This window comes from Rosa chinensis, chromosome 5, assembly GCF_002994745.2.
Source record: "Rosa chinensis cultivar Old Blush chromosome 5, RchiOBHm-V2, whole genome shotgun sequence".
Taxonomy (NCBI): Eukaryota; Viridiplantae; Streptophyta; class Magnoliopsida; order Rosales; family Rosaceae; genus Rosa; species Rosa chinensis.
Genome location: NC_037092.1, coordinates 22,678,008 through 22,692,809, shown reverse-complemented (window position 1 = coordinate 22,692,809; position 14,802 = coordinate 22,678,008). Strand labels below are relative to the sequence as shown.

Below are 14,802 nucleotides of genomic sequence, written 5' to 3'. Positions count from 1 at the left end.
ATGTGTAATGACTGGTAGAGCTTATATTTAGTGTGTCAGAACAAAAAAAAGAAAGAAGTATTTTCAATTTAAAAGGTTTAGGTCAAATAAGGAAAATGATTTATATTTCATTTCATTATAGGTATTTCTGATGTCACGGTGTAGGCATTTTTTGAAAACTAAATCAAGCCACTGAATAACAGTGATAACTAGGACTGCAATTTGTCACCCAGCAAGAAAAAAAATTCTATTGCGTTCAAATCTCCTTTATTGTAACCAAAAAACCGCTAGCTTTACAATAAAGAGATGATGTTCAAACATTATTTTCCTTTATTAATCACACTGTTTTGTGCACACAAAAAACAGGACGAGTGTGTGAATATAACCTCATTTACGTAAGTGAGTTGACACTTAGCAATTGATCGATTTAAACCACAATAGTAATAAATTAGTCAATTAGACATTTCGTTCTGATTTCAAATATCAGAAATTTGAAAGTGGTTGCAAGTTTAAATCTCTAGTATCATTTTTTTGTCTTAATTTTCTATTTTGGTTTCATCCCCTTGTAGAAGAACAAAGGAAATATGATATGTTATTTAAAAAAAAAAAAAAAAAAAAAAAGGAAATATGTTGATCTAGTTATGATACCGTCCACTTCAACAAGCCCAGGCCCAATACGGCCCAAGGACACCCACCATTACAAACAATTCTGTTAAAGGCGTGATTGATTCCTCTCGCAAAATCTCAAACGCTTCTCAGTTTCCCGCCAAAACAACTTTCCCAACTTCAAAACGAAAATCCACAAATCGAAGATCGAAACTTTCTGAAGAGAGAGAGAGGGAGAGAGAGATGGAGGCGGAGAAAGCAGGGGCGTCGTTGGACTCGCTGATCGCCGGGTTCAACAGTCGGATCTCGGAGCTCAAAGAACTCGTTATTGCGCGAAACAGTAAGACCCGACCCAATTACTCAACCCTACTTTGATTCAATTTCAAGCATAGCATTCTCTAAAGCTCTGAAATTTGAACGATTCAGTGTACCCAGCCAGCAGCGTCACCGATTTGTCGGCCGTCGACGCCGCCGTGAAGGCCATGGAGCTTCAGGTCCAGGCCATCAAGGACCGGGTTGGCGACGAAACCCTAGCCATCCCCAAAGCAAAAGTAGTTCCCTTTATCTCTCTCTCTTTCTCTCTGAGAATGTGTGGATTGGGCTTTGTTTGATTTCTGAGGAATTTTATGAAAATGCTGATATATCAGTATGCGAGGTCCTTATAATTTTCATCATGTGTTGGGTGGAGTTTGTGATAATTGTGTTTGTGGCTACTTGGAAAATCAATTTACAAAGTGAATTCGAAAGAATTTGATCTTCTTACTAGGAAAGTAAAATAAGCAATTTTGATCATCTGGGTGTATCTTCTTTGTTAATGAAGGTTTCAGTTGTATGTGTTTTCATGAATGATGCATAATTAGATGGTACAATGTGATCGCAGAAACTGATCGATGCATCGCTGAAGCAGCAAAGGAAATTGAAGGATATGTCAGTTTATGCCCCCACTCATGTTCCTGAAAGGATGTCAATGTTGAATTTGGATACAAACAGATGGTAGTAGAACTTTCTTAGGCATCAGGCATCCATGGATGACATATTGTTGATCTGAGTTTGAAATTTATTTGCATTTGCTTGGTAGAGAGCTTATACTGTTTCTTTATTTCAGTTTATTTCCAGAAAGCTCTCAGCAAAACACTGGTTCTGGGACCTTCAATCTTGACGAGGATCCTGCACCACCACCACCACCACCACCACCAAAGGTACATCTCTCTCTCTCTCTCACACACACACACTTGTCTGTTCTGTAATTATCTATAGCTACATGCTCTGTAAACATTATGAGGGCCACTATTCTTTCTGTTTTTGTTAATTTCAGGAGAAAAAGGGTCGTTCCACACCACCATTGTGGTTTATAAGTACTGAAGAGTTGGATTCCTTGTCATCGTGAGTAAAGTTTCCTTTCTCAATTCTTTTGCTATATATTTTAAGAGGAAGTCCTGTCTTTGTTGTTTTCTTTCGGACAACAATAGCATACTAACATGGTAGTCCCTTATACTTTTATACATCTGACACGGACATAGTCACATAGGCTGTCTGATAAGAGATCTCAAAATCAAGTAAGGGATCAAGTAATGCTAACCTGGCAAAGTGATATACATAGATGTGGAACTTTGTGTACAATCTAGTATTGTCATTGTCGCAAGTGTTAACTAGTGGAAAAAATGTATAAAATGTTGTCTCTCCGCTACTGTAAAGTACTATACATTCACAACCCCTGCACTTTTTTTTTTTTTTTTTTTCAAGTTTCCCCTTGCTATGCAAGAAGTGTATGCACAATGAACAAAAAAGTTTCAGAAAGAGACATTGAGAGTGAAAACAACCCTGACAGAGCTGAAAATGGATTAGGAGGTCTGTGCCTGTTAAATCATACATGTATCTTATAAAATGAGCCTTTGTCTGTATTGAAGGATGTTCTACCCTTTTGAAAGTTGTACAACTCTTTCCAGCTATAATTTTTAGCTCAGATACCATGAATTTAAAGGTTTGAAAGACACTAATTGTAAATTATCAAGCCATCTTTAACTTGGTTTGTTTTGTCTCCAAAGAGGAGAAAATGATTTCTATGGCCTCAAAAGTAATGCTATATAGTAGGCTGTTGTGTATCTACTCCATGATGGGTCGGTATTGAAAAAAGAGGTCTTCTGTATCTAGCCTTGTTATTGGCATCACTTTCTTGCTCTAAGTATTACTAACTGCAGATACATGAGAGGAAGGCTTACACTAGAGAAGGTCAATGCAGCTATTAATGACATGGCAACATATGCTGAAGCAAATTATCAGCTCATAGCTGCTCCAAAGAAGAATGTTTGAGTTCTGCCTCTCTGATTTTTGGTTTGTACATCTTTGGCAAGGTCTGATTTTGGTTATCAATTGTCATGCAGGTGGCAGGGGATCGATGGGAAAAAGCCTTGGTAAGTGAATTAAATCAGGTTATTGGGTCTGTTCTCAGGTCCTAAGTAAGATGTTAAAGGAATTAACACACTTAAGCTAGCTAGTACCTTCTACATCTCAAATTTCTAGATCTCTCCATCCCTCCCTCCCTCCCTTTTTCCTCATAAACCCTTGAATTTCATTAGGGACGAAGATGATGTCCCTTCTCTGACTTTTTTTTATGGCCAGTTAGGTCCTTACTCCCACTTTTATCAGGATTGGGGCTGCCTACCTCATATTTTGTCGCTCATTGTTCATTTGTACTAAAAGAAAAGAGGATAAATAAGCAATATCCTTTTGGAACCATTGTTTTATGCAAATAATGTGTCAAGTATGGGATTCTGTAATTTGTATTGCCATGTGAATCAATGAGCATGTAGCTTTGTCAGTTCTCACTGGTGGTTAACTTTTCATATTTGTAAGCATGGTTTATAGCTGCTCATGTATGCCATTAGCATTGATACTGCTATAATGAATACAGGAAATAAGAGATATAGCAATGCATGAAGCAGTAAAGGGAAAACACTTCTTTCTCGAAACTGACATGAAGGGACCATCCTTGAAGCTTGACAACACTGGAAAAGCAATACTAACTGTAAGGTTCTTGTCTTTATTTTTCAAACATGTATTGTGTAGACTTTATCATAGTGTACTCAAGAAAGGTTCAATTCTATTTGGCATAAGTTGAGTGAATACATGGACCTCCCATCTTCACTAATAAAGAGGTCTCAAGTCCAATCCTCTTTTCTCAGTAGCTGATAAATGTAGTAGTTACTGTCATATCTACTTGGACTTGGAAGATCATGACTTTGATATGTGTATTCTCTGAAATAGCATTTATCTTTCAGGACTCTTTACAAATTCAGCTACTTACAGTGATGAAACTTTTATTCTCGGTGCCTTTTCCTGCTTCACAGGTCCTTCGTCACCTTGGTCGGGTAAATGAGACACGGATTGGTCATCATCGGGTGATCATTCTTTTGAAGCCTCACTGATAGGGCATGCTTTCTGGACAAATGTATGCATTGTTTTTAATCCTTTTCTGTTTCGGATAAAACTTGCGTTTTATCCTCGCTTGCCGATGTTGTAAGTTAACGGTAACTAGTAAGGTGTAGAAGTTGAAAACTGTTTTGGAAAGTTATGAAAAAGTGGGTTGTTCAGAACTTATTGATCCTGTGTTTTATTTTATTTATAGTTTCATTATATTATGTAGAAGTTGAAAACTGGTTTGGAAAGTTATGAAAAAGTAGTTATTATTTTCAATGATGCGAATCTAACATTTGACATAACCTAATTTCCCACCTTCTGTTGGGCTACCCTTTATTAGTACATAACATAACCTTGTTATTTAAAAGAAAGATGCATGACTCTATAGTTTGTGATACTTGTTAGCCCTAAACCCAAACATAAAGATGCACAAGTAAAAATTTTATTTTTCTAAGTGTGACAAAAATTGTATATTGAACCGAGATTGACTAGCATTGAGAACTAAAAAATGTTTTACTAATCCAAATAAGTAAGAGTATTTATTACAAACTAAATAGATCATTCTTAACTTTTTACATTTCAATGTAAATATGGAACGAACCGATGCAGTGAATTTGGTTTTCAATTTTAATATATAGTAATGAGAAACATGAACTATCTAAAGAATAAATAACTAAGATCATGAACTACATGAAGAATTCTTTTTCTGGTCAATAAAAACTTGAACGTGTAAACAACCATCCAGCAGATGCAAGACACAATCCACCATTAATTAAGTAAATGCGTCAAGTACTAACGTGCAATTAAAAAACAGCAGTGTCATAAACACCAAAGTAAGGAAGGATAACATAATGACCGCATGTAATCTTCTTAGTCTCTGCCCTAATGTCATTCTTCTTCTGGGTGCAAGTGCTTCTCTTTATCTACGAGCTGACATGGTTTAATATGCAAAGTAATTGCTGATGCAATTTTTGTTATGAGTGAAGTTTCCTTTCCCATCTATTTCCCACTCCACCAAAAATTTGTTTATTTTACACACAAACATATTTTAATGCTAGGACCCACCTCTACAATTATCTATTGATAATTCCTCTACTGTTTCTGAGATTGAAGAAATGAGTGCTGGTATTTGGAGTATTGTTGGTAGAAAGGTTAGTTTGACTGTTCTGAGTTCGAGTTACATTTTTACTGTTATTTGACTGTATCCTTAAAGGAATAGGTCATAGTTTAGTAATTTTTTCTTTAATACATAAACTGCCACTTTCACCTCATCAAATTTTGGTCGTCTTATTTTGTACTAGATATGTTTTATCAACTGCGATGGCTGTAAATTCTCTGGATTTTAAATATTCAACCTTAACATATTTTGTTCAGGTTACTTATTTTAAAGCATCATCTTCTACGACCATTAAAGAAACCTCTTAAATTTCAAAGGGACTAACTGTCAACATTTAGTGACGTATTATATTATGCTGAATCATGTGAAGCTCTGGAGTATATAGGTTTTTGTTTAAAAGAAGCATCTCCATTTTTATGCAGAGGCTAAACCTGAGCTTTTAGGTGAATAACTCAAGTGATTTTGGATACATTGATACAACTTTTGTAGAATACTCCATTATCCCAATATTGGTTGATGCATGATATAAAAGTGACAGGCATCTCAGTATTCTCACTGAGATATCTCCTAGTTGGTATTCACACTTTTATCTAACATATGGCATGCATCTTGTCGTAGGATTTTTTCACTAGATGTTGTATTGCTAGATGCCTTTTCCCATACCGTAAACAAGAAACTGGAGGTTTGTCTTCAGATTGTATATCTTGCTAATTTCAACACTGACAAGAATATTAGCATGCACAATTGATACATTGCTTGTCTTACAGGTTATTGCTTCCCTTGCATCTGGGGAGACAAGTTATGGAGAATCTCCCATCTTGGCAACCCATGATGGGATTGAATTTGCTTCTTGTGATAGACCAAGTAAAGTTGTGCAAGGGCGTGCATCTTTTAAGCTCAAGATATCTCAGATACTGAGATACAGAAAAACATAGTTTAGGCACCTTCTTTCAAGATATATGAGGTTCTTCCCTTATACATTGGCCATACATCCATCACATTAAGTATTGACAACATTATAAGTCTCTTATCAAAAGGTATTCATGGGCCTACAATATTAATATTTCGTGAATTCTATTGTGTTCTAGAAACCTGTTATCTGTTGGTTACAATATTTAATGGAATATTTCTGTGTTCTAAAAACCTGATATCAGTTGGTTTCAATATTTAATACCTTTCTTATTAGTATTGTTAGGTAAAGTATCAGTATATGGTACCAAATGCGAGGTCTTTTGTCAAGAAAAAGTATGTTCATATATTTGAGAACGACAAATAATTAGTTCTATTTAAAGTATTGGGCAGCAGAAGCAATGCAATGTACATCATTTGCTTAGACTGTTGAATCCTCAGTCATAGAAGTGCTTTGCCCATCTCATACATGTTTTTGTTTCTGCAACACTAGACAAGATTACTTATCGTTCTGCACATTTCTTCCTCATCCTCGTGATAAACTCCAGTGTGACACAAATTCTGCATGTGGAGAAAATTATTCTCGTTGTGGGGCTTGAATGTGTAAATTTATCAGAGATGAGTTTTGGTTTGATATGCTAGAACTTCATTTGAAATATACGTGTTTGTGGGCCTGCTTGTGCGGTGTCTAAAATATTTTACTACAAACTCAGTCATTTATTGAGTGCCAACTGCCAACAATTGGCATGGATGATCATCCCTCTCGATCATTTAGCATCCTGTTATTGTTTTATTCTTGAAAGTGTTCCAACTTATGAAGTGAGGATGACTGTTTTGATTAATGAAGATCTACTCATCTGACTATTGTTTTCATCTTCTGCAAGAACTTATTATCGTTTATTGTATTCTTCTTTCACATTTCAGCTTTCATCCGAGTGTGATAATCGGTTGTTCCGCATAATATTTCAAATGCCAAAATTGGAAAAGTATCCTTTCCTCAAGGCATCCACCCCTCCAATTCGTTGTATCTCAATGAGCCATAATACTCCGGTCGATCTCCTCTCTCACGTTAGGAAGATCACCATATGCACCGCTTAATTGATGTATATCAGCCATTGGGGATGGATGATAAAGCATTAGACCTTCATAACATTTCTGCTCCTGAAGAAAAACTGAAAAACTAAATGTATCACCAAAACGGCTTAAATTAGGAGGAGATAGGATATATGCAGATTTTTCTGCCTTGGGGCAACTCGAGAGCAAATGTAACTCTCATTTCAGGACTGGTAATCAGGTATTCACCTTTTACTCTTATATTGATAAGTGAGTTCCATGGCAAGTAATATGATATTAGATGCTTTTTTGTTTAAAACTCTACTCTTCTCTGTTGGAAATAATATGATCCACATCTCAATTGATAAACAGATGCTAATGATCGATCATGACTAAACTTGTCTTCTCCAAAATTTTTGCCACAAGCCTTCCAACATAAGGAAAACATACAAAGGCTTAATTGTAAATTCTGCAGGGAAAAAGGAGAGTCCTTACAAAAAATATTTTTGTTAGTATTTGATAAATTTTGTATATGATGAGGGTGATTGAATACAACAACAATTTGCACATATCTTTGCATATTTACTACATTATTGGCTAGGAAGTGTACACGGATAAGCGAAAATGGTTGCGAATTCCGTACCGATACGGGTCGGATACGGCTTGGATACACGTACCCAGATTTAGATACGCATTGGATACGATTTGGATACGTGATTTTGCAATTATCAGGGATACGCGGGGGTAAATAAGACCTTTTAGTCTAATAAAAAGAAGTAAAATAACATAAAAACCTAGCTTGATCCCGCACTTCAGATAGAAAGCAGTTTCCTCTTGGCCCAACACACACAGCAGCTTATCGCGCGAAAACTACTTGGGATTGAAATCTTGGCGCAATATTCTCCCTTCTCAATTGTTTCTTCAAGCTCGGTAAAATTTTGATTGGGTATGATATTTTCTTCATTCAATTTTCAATTACACTATAATCGAAACTTGAATTAGTTAAGGATGGAATCCTCCTGCTAGTTCTAGACTAGTGCCGAATAGATCGAGGAGTAGTTCTAGTGCCAGTGTTGAATTAGAGGCTAAGCAAATAAATTAGAGGCTATTTTGCTTAATGTAGAAATCTTCTAAGATGATGATATCAATAATATGGAAATATGTGATTCTTAGAGAGTTGAATTGAAAATCAGGTTGGAAAATGGTTTTGTGAGAGAAATGGAACAAGTAGATGACTCCCAATCCAATTCAGAGAATCCCGAAGCGAGAAACTCGACTCTCAACAGTACATCAAGTAGTGGAATTCCAATGTCAGATGTCGCCATTTTTAAATACTGCCTGGCGGGTTTAACTGAGAAGAGTCTTCTGCTTAAGGAGATTGCAACCTCTGCTTCTAATGAACAACTTCAGGATTTCGCCCATCAGGTTTCGCTGTATTCAGGATGCTCACACCATAGGTAATCTACTAGAGTACTAATATATCTGTGATTTCTGTTCATTATGACAGGAAAATAGAACTCTGCTTTGAGCTTATTTACTGCTTCTTTAATTCTTGAATCGATGGGTTGCAAATAGATTCCAGTGAAAATTTAGGTCATTTTAAATCCGAAGAACCAGCTATATGTTTCTCTTTCTCTGCATCCTTCCTATATGATGATTTACATTTCGAGTAAGAAGACATGATGTTCTCAGCTCAGGGTCACTATTGACTAATCATGTAGTCACTAAAACACCATTCCTATTTATATCCTTATTCAATTCATGCTGGAGACAAAACAAAGTTCCCGGTAAAAACAAGAGATAAAAAAATAAATTGTCATTATGCTGCTAGCCTGCTAGTGACAATCCTTTCTCTATTTTTTTCCCCTTCCCTCAGGCACCAAATAATAATGGCAAAGGCATTGGTTGAGGAAGGAACTAAAGCTTGGAAGTTGATCTCACAAAACAGTGACCAGGTTCAATGGGAGAGTGTGGTTTTTGAAATTGAAGACCAATTCATGAAGATTGCTTGCTGTAGGTCTAGATCTCTCACACAACAGGTCTCTCTCTCTCTCTCTCTCTCTCATATTTAATGTTTTGGCATCTATGCATTTTGTGTTTCATAATGGTCTAGAGCAAAGCCAAGCCTTAATTAAGGACTTAACATGTTAATTCTGGTGACTGTTTCCCAATACTATTAGATAATTAGAAGTATAAATTAGAATAATGCATACTTCTGTAACATCTTTTCTCTTGCAATTCTTTTGCTGCTTTTGACCTTAGTATAACCGTTATAATATAACTTTATATTGATATATATATATATATATATTATCTTTTATATTTGAGACCTAATTCTTTTCAGTCTTCAACTATTCAAAGTAGTGGGTTACTGTATATAATATAGTGCACAATGGGAACTCAAAAATTGGATGCAAATTTTAGCAATAATTTATAAATTCATAATTAGCTGGATTTTTATAAGTATAATCCACCATTGCAAGTGTAAAATTATATTGTAGAAAGAATTTCCTGCAAAAGATTTTGAGTCTGTTTATTCATCTATTTATTGTTTAAGGACTTTGAGCTACTAAAGAGAATTGCTGGTTGCAAAGAATATCTGGCCCAAGAGAACTTTGAAAAGATGTGGTGTTGGTTATATCCTGTCGCTTTTACATTATCAAAATATTGGATAAATACAATGTGGAGTTCAACAACACCCAAGTGGATAGAAGGATTCGTTACTAAGGAAGAAGCTGAATCTTCTCTTCAAGCTTCAAGGGGTTTCCAGAAACCTGGTACATTTGTACTCCGATTTCCCACATCAAGGAGTTGGCCTCATCCAGATGCTGGAAGCTTAGTTGTAACCTATCTTGGCAGCAAGTGCACCATTCACCACAAGCTTATTTCCCTGGATAATATTGTTAGGTGCGTAGTTCATTTTCTTCCCCATCCTATTTTTATATATAAGCTGTCATACTCTATATAAAAAGTTATTGGATAGGTTCTCAAGGTCTGCTCATTTGAGAGCTAAGCAATGATCCAAAATCTGAAAGACAGGTCGAGAGGCTTAAAATGATAAATTCGGAAGCAACAGTAATGCATAGGGTAATCTGCAACTTAAGTTGGATGGAGGAAGGAAATGACCTGATAAAATGATATTGTCATTTGCCATTTAAGTTGAGCAAGTTGAATAAGAAGGAAATGACATGATTCTTATTATTGCTGTTTATTGACCTTTGTAAAGGGCAGTTTCTTGTTTAGTAGATAGCTGAAGAAGTGTCCTTGGCAATATCTATTCACATATTTGAGTCCTTCATGACCAAGGTAGACTCGGAAAATGTGTGATAATTTAGTACCTGTTGAGAGAATAACAAAAGTAGAGAATCTTAAAGATAAGAAATAAAATTTTTGGGACAACATAAAATTGTGGTGGGCATTAATATGTTCATCTAGATGGTTTCTTGTTTATCATATTTTCAATTTCTTACTTGTAACATGTTGCCCAACATTCAGTGCTTCTGGTGATCATGTGCTAGGTCTTATCATAGAATTATCATGAAGAATTAGCTGTTGAATTGGATATATTGTATTCTCAGTCATACGACATTACTTTTACCATGTTAGAAGGAAGAAAAGTTCTTTCAAATAGTAAGACTGTTTGTTTAACGATTTCTTAGGTATGGAGTCAAAAATTGAGTGATTGTTACTTGTTTTAAATGATTTGAGATGGCAAGGAGATCTAATATCAATTTTTTTCGATCCAAATTATTTGGGGTAATGGCTAGCCAATTTTTGCTTGAAATTACTGAAACTATTGTTGTCTCCTTATCCTGTAGTTCTGAGGCAAAGAATGCAAAGCCCCTGCAAGACATGCTTCTTGCGGAGCCCGAACTCTCTCAATTGGGAAGGCAAGAAATTTTTGCTATTGTTCTGACTTGTAGGTGAAAGTTCCACATTCAGCATTGATTGATGTCAGTGATTTTATATAATTTTGCAGGATAATAAGAAGTCACTAAGCTCGCTGGGAATTCATATTACTATTCCGTTTTTGGGCAATGTATTCCATGTATTATCTTTGTGCGTTTTATGTATATATCTAGTCCTTTTTGCCATCATCAATCAAAATGGAAAGTCCATTATGTAAAAACATGGTCACCAAGAGAGTTACACTCGGTTATTAGTTAGTCACAAAGATAATACGAGCATTTTCCTGTCCATTTAGAGACCACAGGAATACTGACATCTTGTCACTTCGTCAAGTCAGAACTCAGAAGGAACTCGCTTGTCATCGGTCAGATAATTCATAATTTTACAATATGTTGAATTGTTGACATATAACATACATATAATAATTAAAAAAAAAATTAAAACTTAATTACTCAAATAAAAATAATTTTTTATTTAATGGCGGCTTTATTTATCTAAATGAGGATTTTTTTCTTCTTCTAATTACCACATGAGTTATTAAAGTGATAATATGAATTATTAGAGTGATAAATATTTCATGAAATTAGAGATGTATGAGAGATGTCAACATAGTAACACAGAACCTTATAATGAGATACAATCATACAATTTATTTGGTGCAAGAATGGTGGCTATGCCTTTGTTTCCTCAACTCGAACTTTTCAGTCCTCTTTGGCTGCCTATCAGTGCCAACCATAGCTTGATAGACCACTGCCATGGAGGAGATTGTTCTCATTTCCTTAACGCCACTGTCTTTAGACAACGTTAGATTTGAAACTCTGGGGTCGAACCTTCAGAGTCTAGTACCGTTGACAAAGGAGAGTGGCATTAAGGAATTGAAGTCGGTCTCTTCCATGGCATTAATGACACTTTTCGATTCAATCTAAATGCTCTGCATTACCAATCCAATTCTAAATTTCTAATAGTATATTTCCATGATCTGATTCAGAGATTATCAATTGAAACATGATACATATGCAGATACACAGAAAAGAAAGATGGCAGCTATTAAGACAGTAGAGAGAAACCAAAGCTAGTTTTCAATTTCACACTTGAGACTTCACAGCTGTGCTTTTCATCCCAAAAATGGGAAGCACCTTTTCGTCTGTGAATTCTCAACTTCCACATGAATGGGAAAGGACAAGTGGAGTGGAATATATGGTGACAACTTTGAATTTCACATGATGCATCCCCATTTCATGCTTATCTTCTTCACCTTTCTTTTGGGTTAACTAGGTTTTCTTGCTGTCCTGCTGCCCATCTTAGGCTCTGGTCGGCTAACTCAGTAAACTAATGCATGTGAATGTATTACAGAGACAACATGCACTTGGTAGGACCCAGTTCTGCACTAATACTGTATGTGTCAAAATTTCAATGATCCAACAGCACTTTGTTTCTGTTAATCATTAAAGTTTATTGTACAGTATAAAGTACGGGTACTCATCTTAGACTTTACTTCAAATTATGCAGTCTCCTCTGGTTTTGTAACAAACTCTTTCTCAGATAACAGAGTTTTGCTCCAGTTGAATCCAATGGGAAAACATGCTTCGGTTCTGGCATTTTACATAACCATATGCTGTATTGCTTTTGTAATATCGAAGATTATAATCGCAGTCCTCATCTATAGGCGATGGAAGAGAAAGCACTTGGTTTTCGAACATGGCTTCTCAGGTATAGAGATAGTTGAGAACTCCATGAAACATGCACATCGGAAACAGGAAGGTAATTATATATGCTAACTGATGTATTGTAATCTGAATTTACAGGTGGGAAAATGGTTTTGTTCAGGGCACCGGTAATGCAATCTCTGAAATCAGATGTGTTCTTAAAGAAGACGCTGAAGTTAAGCAACAAGGACATCATTGGCTCAGGAGGGTATGGGACAGTTTATAAACTTACAATAAATGAAACCATGGCCTTTGCTGTGAAAAGACTGAACAGAGGAAGTGCAGATAGAGATCGAGGATTTGAGAGAGAACTCGAAGCAATGGGGGACATAAAGCACCGGAACATTGTGACTCTTCATGGATATTATACTGCTCCACATTATAACCTTCTCATATACGAACTGGTAGCTAATGGCAGCTTGGATGGAGTACTTTATGGTATGCATATATTGGTTCAATTTCTACATTAGTTAAGTCAAGATTTATACGTTTGAGTTTCAGCATTAATTTAGTTTGCCATACTTGAAAAGTGAAAATGAAATGCTGATACGAAAGTCACTAGCATCAGAATTCCTAAGGGACACTAATAAAGTTGAATTTCTTAACGTTTGTGTCTACCGTACATTATGATGCAGGAAGATCAATGACCAACAAGCGTTTAGATTGGCCGTCCAGATACAAAATAGCACTAGGTGCTGCAAGAGGAATATCATACCTTCATCATGATTGCATCCCTCACATAATCCATAGAGATATCAAGTCAAGCAATATATTGTTGGATCAAAACATGGAGGCTCGAGTGTCTGATTTCGGGCTGGCAACTTTGATGGAACCGGATAAGACTCATGTTTCAACACTAGTAGCTGGAACTTTTGGATACTTAGCTCCTGGTACAGTTGTGAATTTACAGTACCACCAAAATTATCTATATTGCTTGTATATTATCTTGTGTGTATTGGTATATGTGACTGTCAACCTTTTTCTCCAGAATATTTTGATACTGGAAGAGCAACAGCCAAAGGGGATGTTTACAGTTTTGGAGTGGTTTTACTAGAGCTTCTAACTGGTAAAAAGCCTACAGATGAAGCATTTGTTGAGGAAGGAACAAAGCTTGTGACGTGGGTAAGTTATGAAAGAATATCAGAGATTGACCATGGAGAAGCTAACAACTATCAGAGATTTTGGGTTTGATTAAGAGCAAAAGAGTATTATCTTTCAGAACCAACTGTTTCTGTTACTGAAGGCCAAGTATAGAAAGAATTTCATTTAGCTTTAATATTGCACTTTCAATCAAGATACTGTCTTCTTCCTTAACTGTTCTCATTTTACTTTTTAAACAAGTTATGTTCAAATTTATCGGTGACTAATTGCCTAAAAATCAATTGGTTAACTTTGTCACAGGTGAAGGGAGTTGTTCAGGACAAGAGGGAGGAGTATGTACTTGACAGTAGCTTAGGGTGTTGTCCAGGAGATGAGATTAACAATGCCTTTAGCATTGCACTAATGTGCCTTGAACCAGAGGCTTCCAAGCGGCCTACCATGGCTGAGGTTGTCAAGATGCTTGAGCAGATAAGAAGTGACAAAGTTATAGATACTTGAATCATATTGTTAGTCTCCTATTTGCACCAAGTTAAAGAAAAAGAAAATTCTTCTTTGTTTAAGACGATTTATTGATTTTGATCCGTCTGTTTATGCTCCTCTATATGGGAGTCATAGCCATGTCACCAAGAGCTTTTTTCATCATCTCTCAGATGTTCAGAAATGATAAGCAACTGATAATCAATTACAAAATTCTTTGTTATATTTTTTGATTTCCCACTGTGAGCAATATTTCTGTTGTAAAGTTCCCAAGAGGCTTTATTAATTTTGAGGAATATCCCTAATTTTCCAAAAAGTTAAGAGAAGTCTCCAACCTGATTTCATGCATTATTGATATCATGGTGCCTTCAACTAGCTCCAAACTCTTATACTCACTAATGTTCTTAATCCCAACATTACTTAGCCCTAGCCATGAAGCTATAAAACCAAATTTAAGACCATGTTTACATGATCAGATCCAGAGGTTATATATGAGGTGCAACTAGTTTTTCCTATAAATAATTGAAG

The 14,802-nt window shown here is 35.8% G+C and overlaps 3 protein-coding genes across 9 annotated transcripts; all 3 read left to right on the top strand.

The window, feature by feature from the left end:
* The first annotated feature begins 114 nt into the window (after positions 1–114).
* Positions 115–6,145, top strand: LOC112166002 (spindle and kinetochore-associated protein 1 homolog). 6 transcript variants are annotated; one of them, XM_040519480.1, is made up of 10 exons: positions 115–925; positions 1,012–1,139; positions 1,466–1,578; positions 1,691–1,784; positions 1,901–1,968; positions 2,784–2,889; positions 2,967–2,996; positions 3,497–3,610; positions 3,864–4,033; positions 5,887–6,145. In XM_040519480.1, exons 1-9 carry the CDS (start codon positions 829–831, stop codon positions 4,008–4,010), a joined length of 897 nt encoding a protein of 298 aa, XP_040375414.1. In that variant the 5' UTR covers positions 115–828; the 3' UTR covers positions 4,011–4,033; positions 5,887–6,145. The 6 variants fall into 6 exon arrangements, with proteins under 6 accessions (XP_040375414.1, XP_040375415.1, XP_024158517.1 ...); XM_040519481.1 differs by lacking the exon at positions 5,887–6,145 and adding an exon at positions 5,738–5,756 and having other exon boundaries at positions 3,933–4,033; XM_024302749.2 differs by lacking the exon at positions 5,887–6,145 and having other exon boundaries at positions 1,012–1,136; positions 3,933–4,278.
* A 1,741-nt stretch (positions 6,146–7,886) lies between these two features.
* LOC112166322 (SH2 domain-containing protein B) lies at positions 7,887–11,380 on the top strand. 2 transcript variants are annotated; one of them, XM_024303141.2, is made up of 6 exons: positions 7,887–8,011; positions 8,275–8,538; positions 8,958–9,120; positions 9,639–9,988; positions 10,900–10,971; positions 11,061–11,380. In XM_024303141.2, the coding sequence occupies exons 2-6, from the start codon at positions 8,300–8,302 to the stop codon at positions 11,077–11,079; spliced, it is 843 nt and encodes a 280-aa protein (XP_024158909.1). In that variant the 5' UTR covers positions 7,887–8,011; positions 8,275–8,299; the 3' UTR covers positions 11,080–11,380. The 2 variants fall into 2 exon arrangements, with proteins under 2 accessions (XP_024158909.1, XP_040375416.1); XM_040519482.1 differs by having other exon boundaries at positions 7,888–8,027.
* A 735-nt stretch (positions 11,381–12,115) lies between these two features.
* Positions 12,116–14,490, top strand: LOC112166321 (receptor-like serine/threonine-protein kinase At1g78530). Its single transcript, XM_040519479.1, has 5 exons — positions 12,116–12,700; positions 12,796–13,134; positions 13,332–13,586; positions 13,685–13,818; positions 14,098–14,490. The coding sequence occupies exons 1-5, from the start codon at positions 12,562–12,564 to the stop codon at positions 14,293–14,295; spliced, it is 1,065 nt and encodes a 354-aa protein (XP_040375413.1). The 5' UTR covers positions 12,116–12,561; the 3' UTR covers positions 14,296–14,490.
* Positions 14,491–14,802: the final 312 nt, after the last annotated feature.

Bases quoted from the DNA above. Each gene is read 5' to 3' on its own strand.
- LOC112166002 (XM_040519480.1), top strand. From the start codon at position 829: ATGGAGGCGGAGAAAGCAGGGGCGTCGTTGGACTCGCTGATCGCCGGG. The intron at 1,140-1,465 runs GTTCCCTTTATC...ATGTGATCGCAG, and splicing joins CCATCCCCAAAGCAAAAGTA to AAACTGATCGATGCATCGCT. The intron at 3,611-3,863 runs GTAAGGTTCTTG...TTTATCTTTCAG, and splicing joins CTGGAAAAGCAATACTAACT to GACTCTTTACAAATTCAGCT.
- LOC112166322 (XM_024303141.2), top strand. From the start codon at position 8,300: ATGGAACAAGTAGATGACTCCCAATCCAATTCAGAGAATCCCGAAGCG. The intron at 9,121-9,638 runs GTCTCTCTCTCT...TTATTGTTTAAG, and splicing joins CTAGATCTCTCACACAACAG to GACTTTGAGCTACTAAAGAG. The intron at 9,989-10,899 runs GTGCGTAGTTCA...CTTATCCTGTAG, and splicing joins TCCCTGGATAATATTGTTAG to TTCTGAGGCAAAGAATGCAA.
- LOC112166321 (XM_040519479.1), top strand. From the start codon at position 12,562: ATGGGAAAACATGCTTCGGTTCTGGCATTTTACATAACCATATGCTGT. The intron at 12,701-12,795 runs GTATAGAGATAG...CTGAATTTACAG, and splicing joins TTTCGAACATGGCTTCTCAG to GTGGGAAAATGGTTTTGTTC. The intron at 13,819-14,097 runs GTAAGTTATGAA...ACTTTGTCACAG, and splicing joins GAACAAAGCTTGTGACGTGG to GTGAAGGGAGTTGTTCAGGA.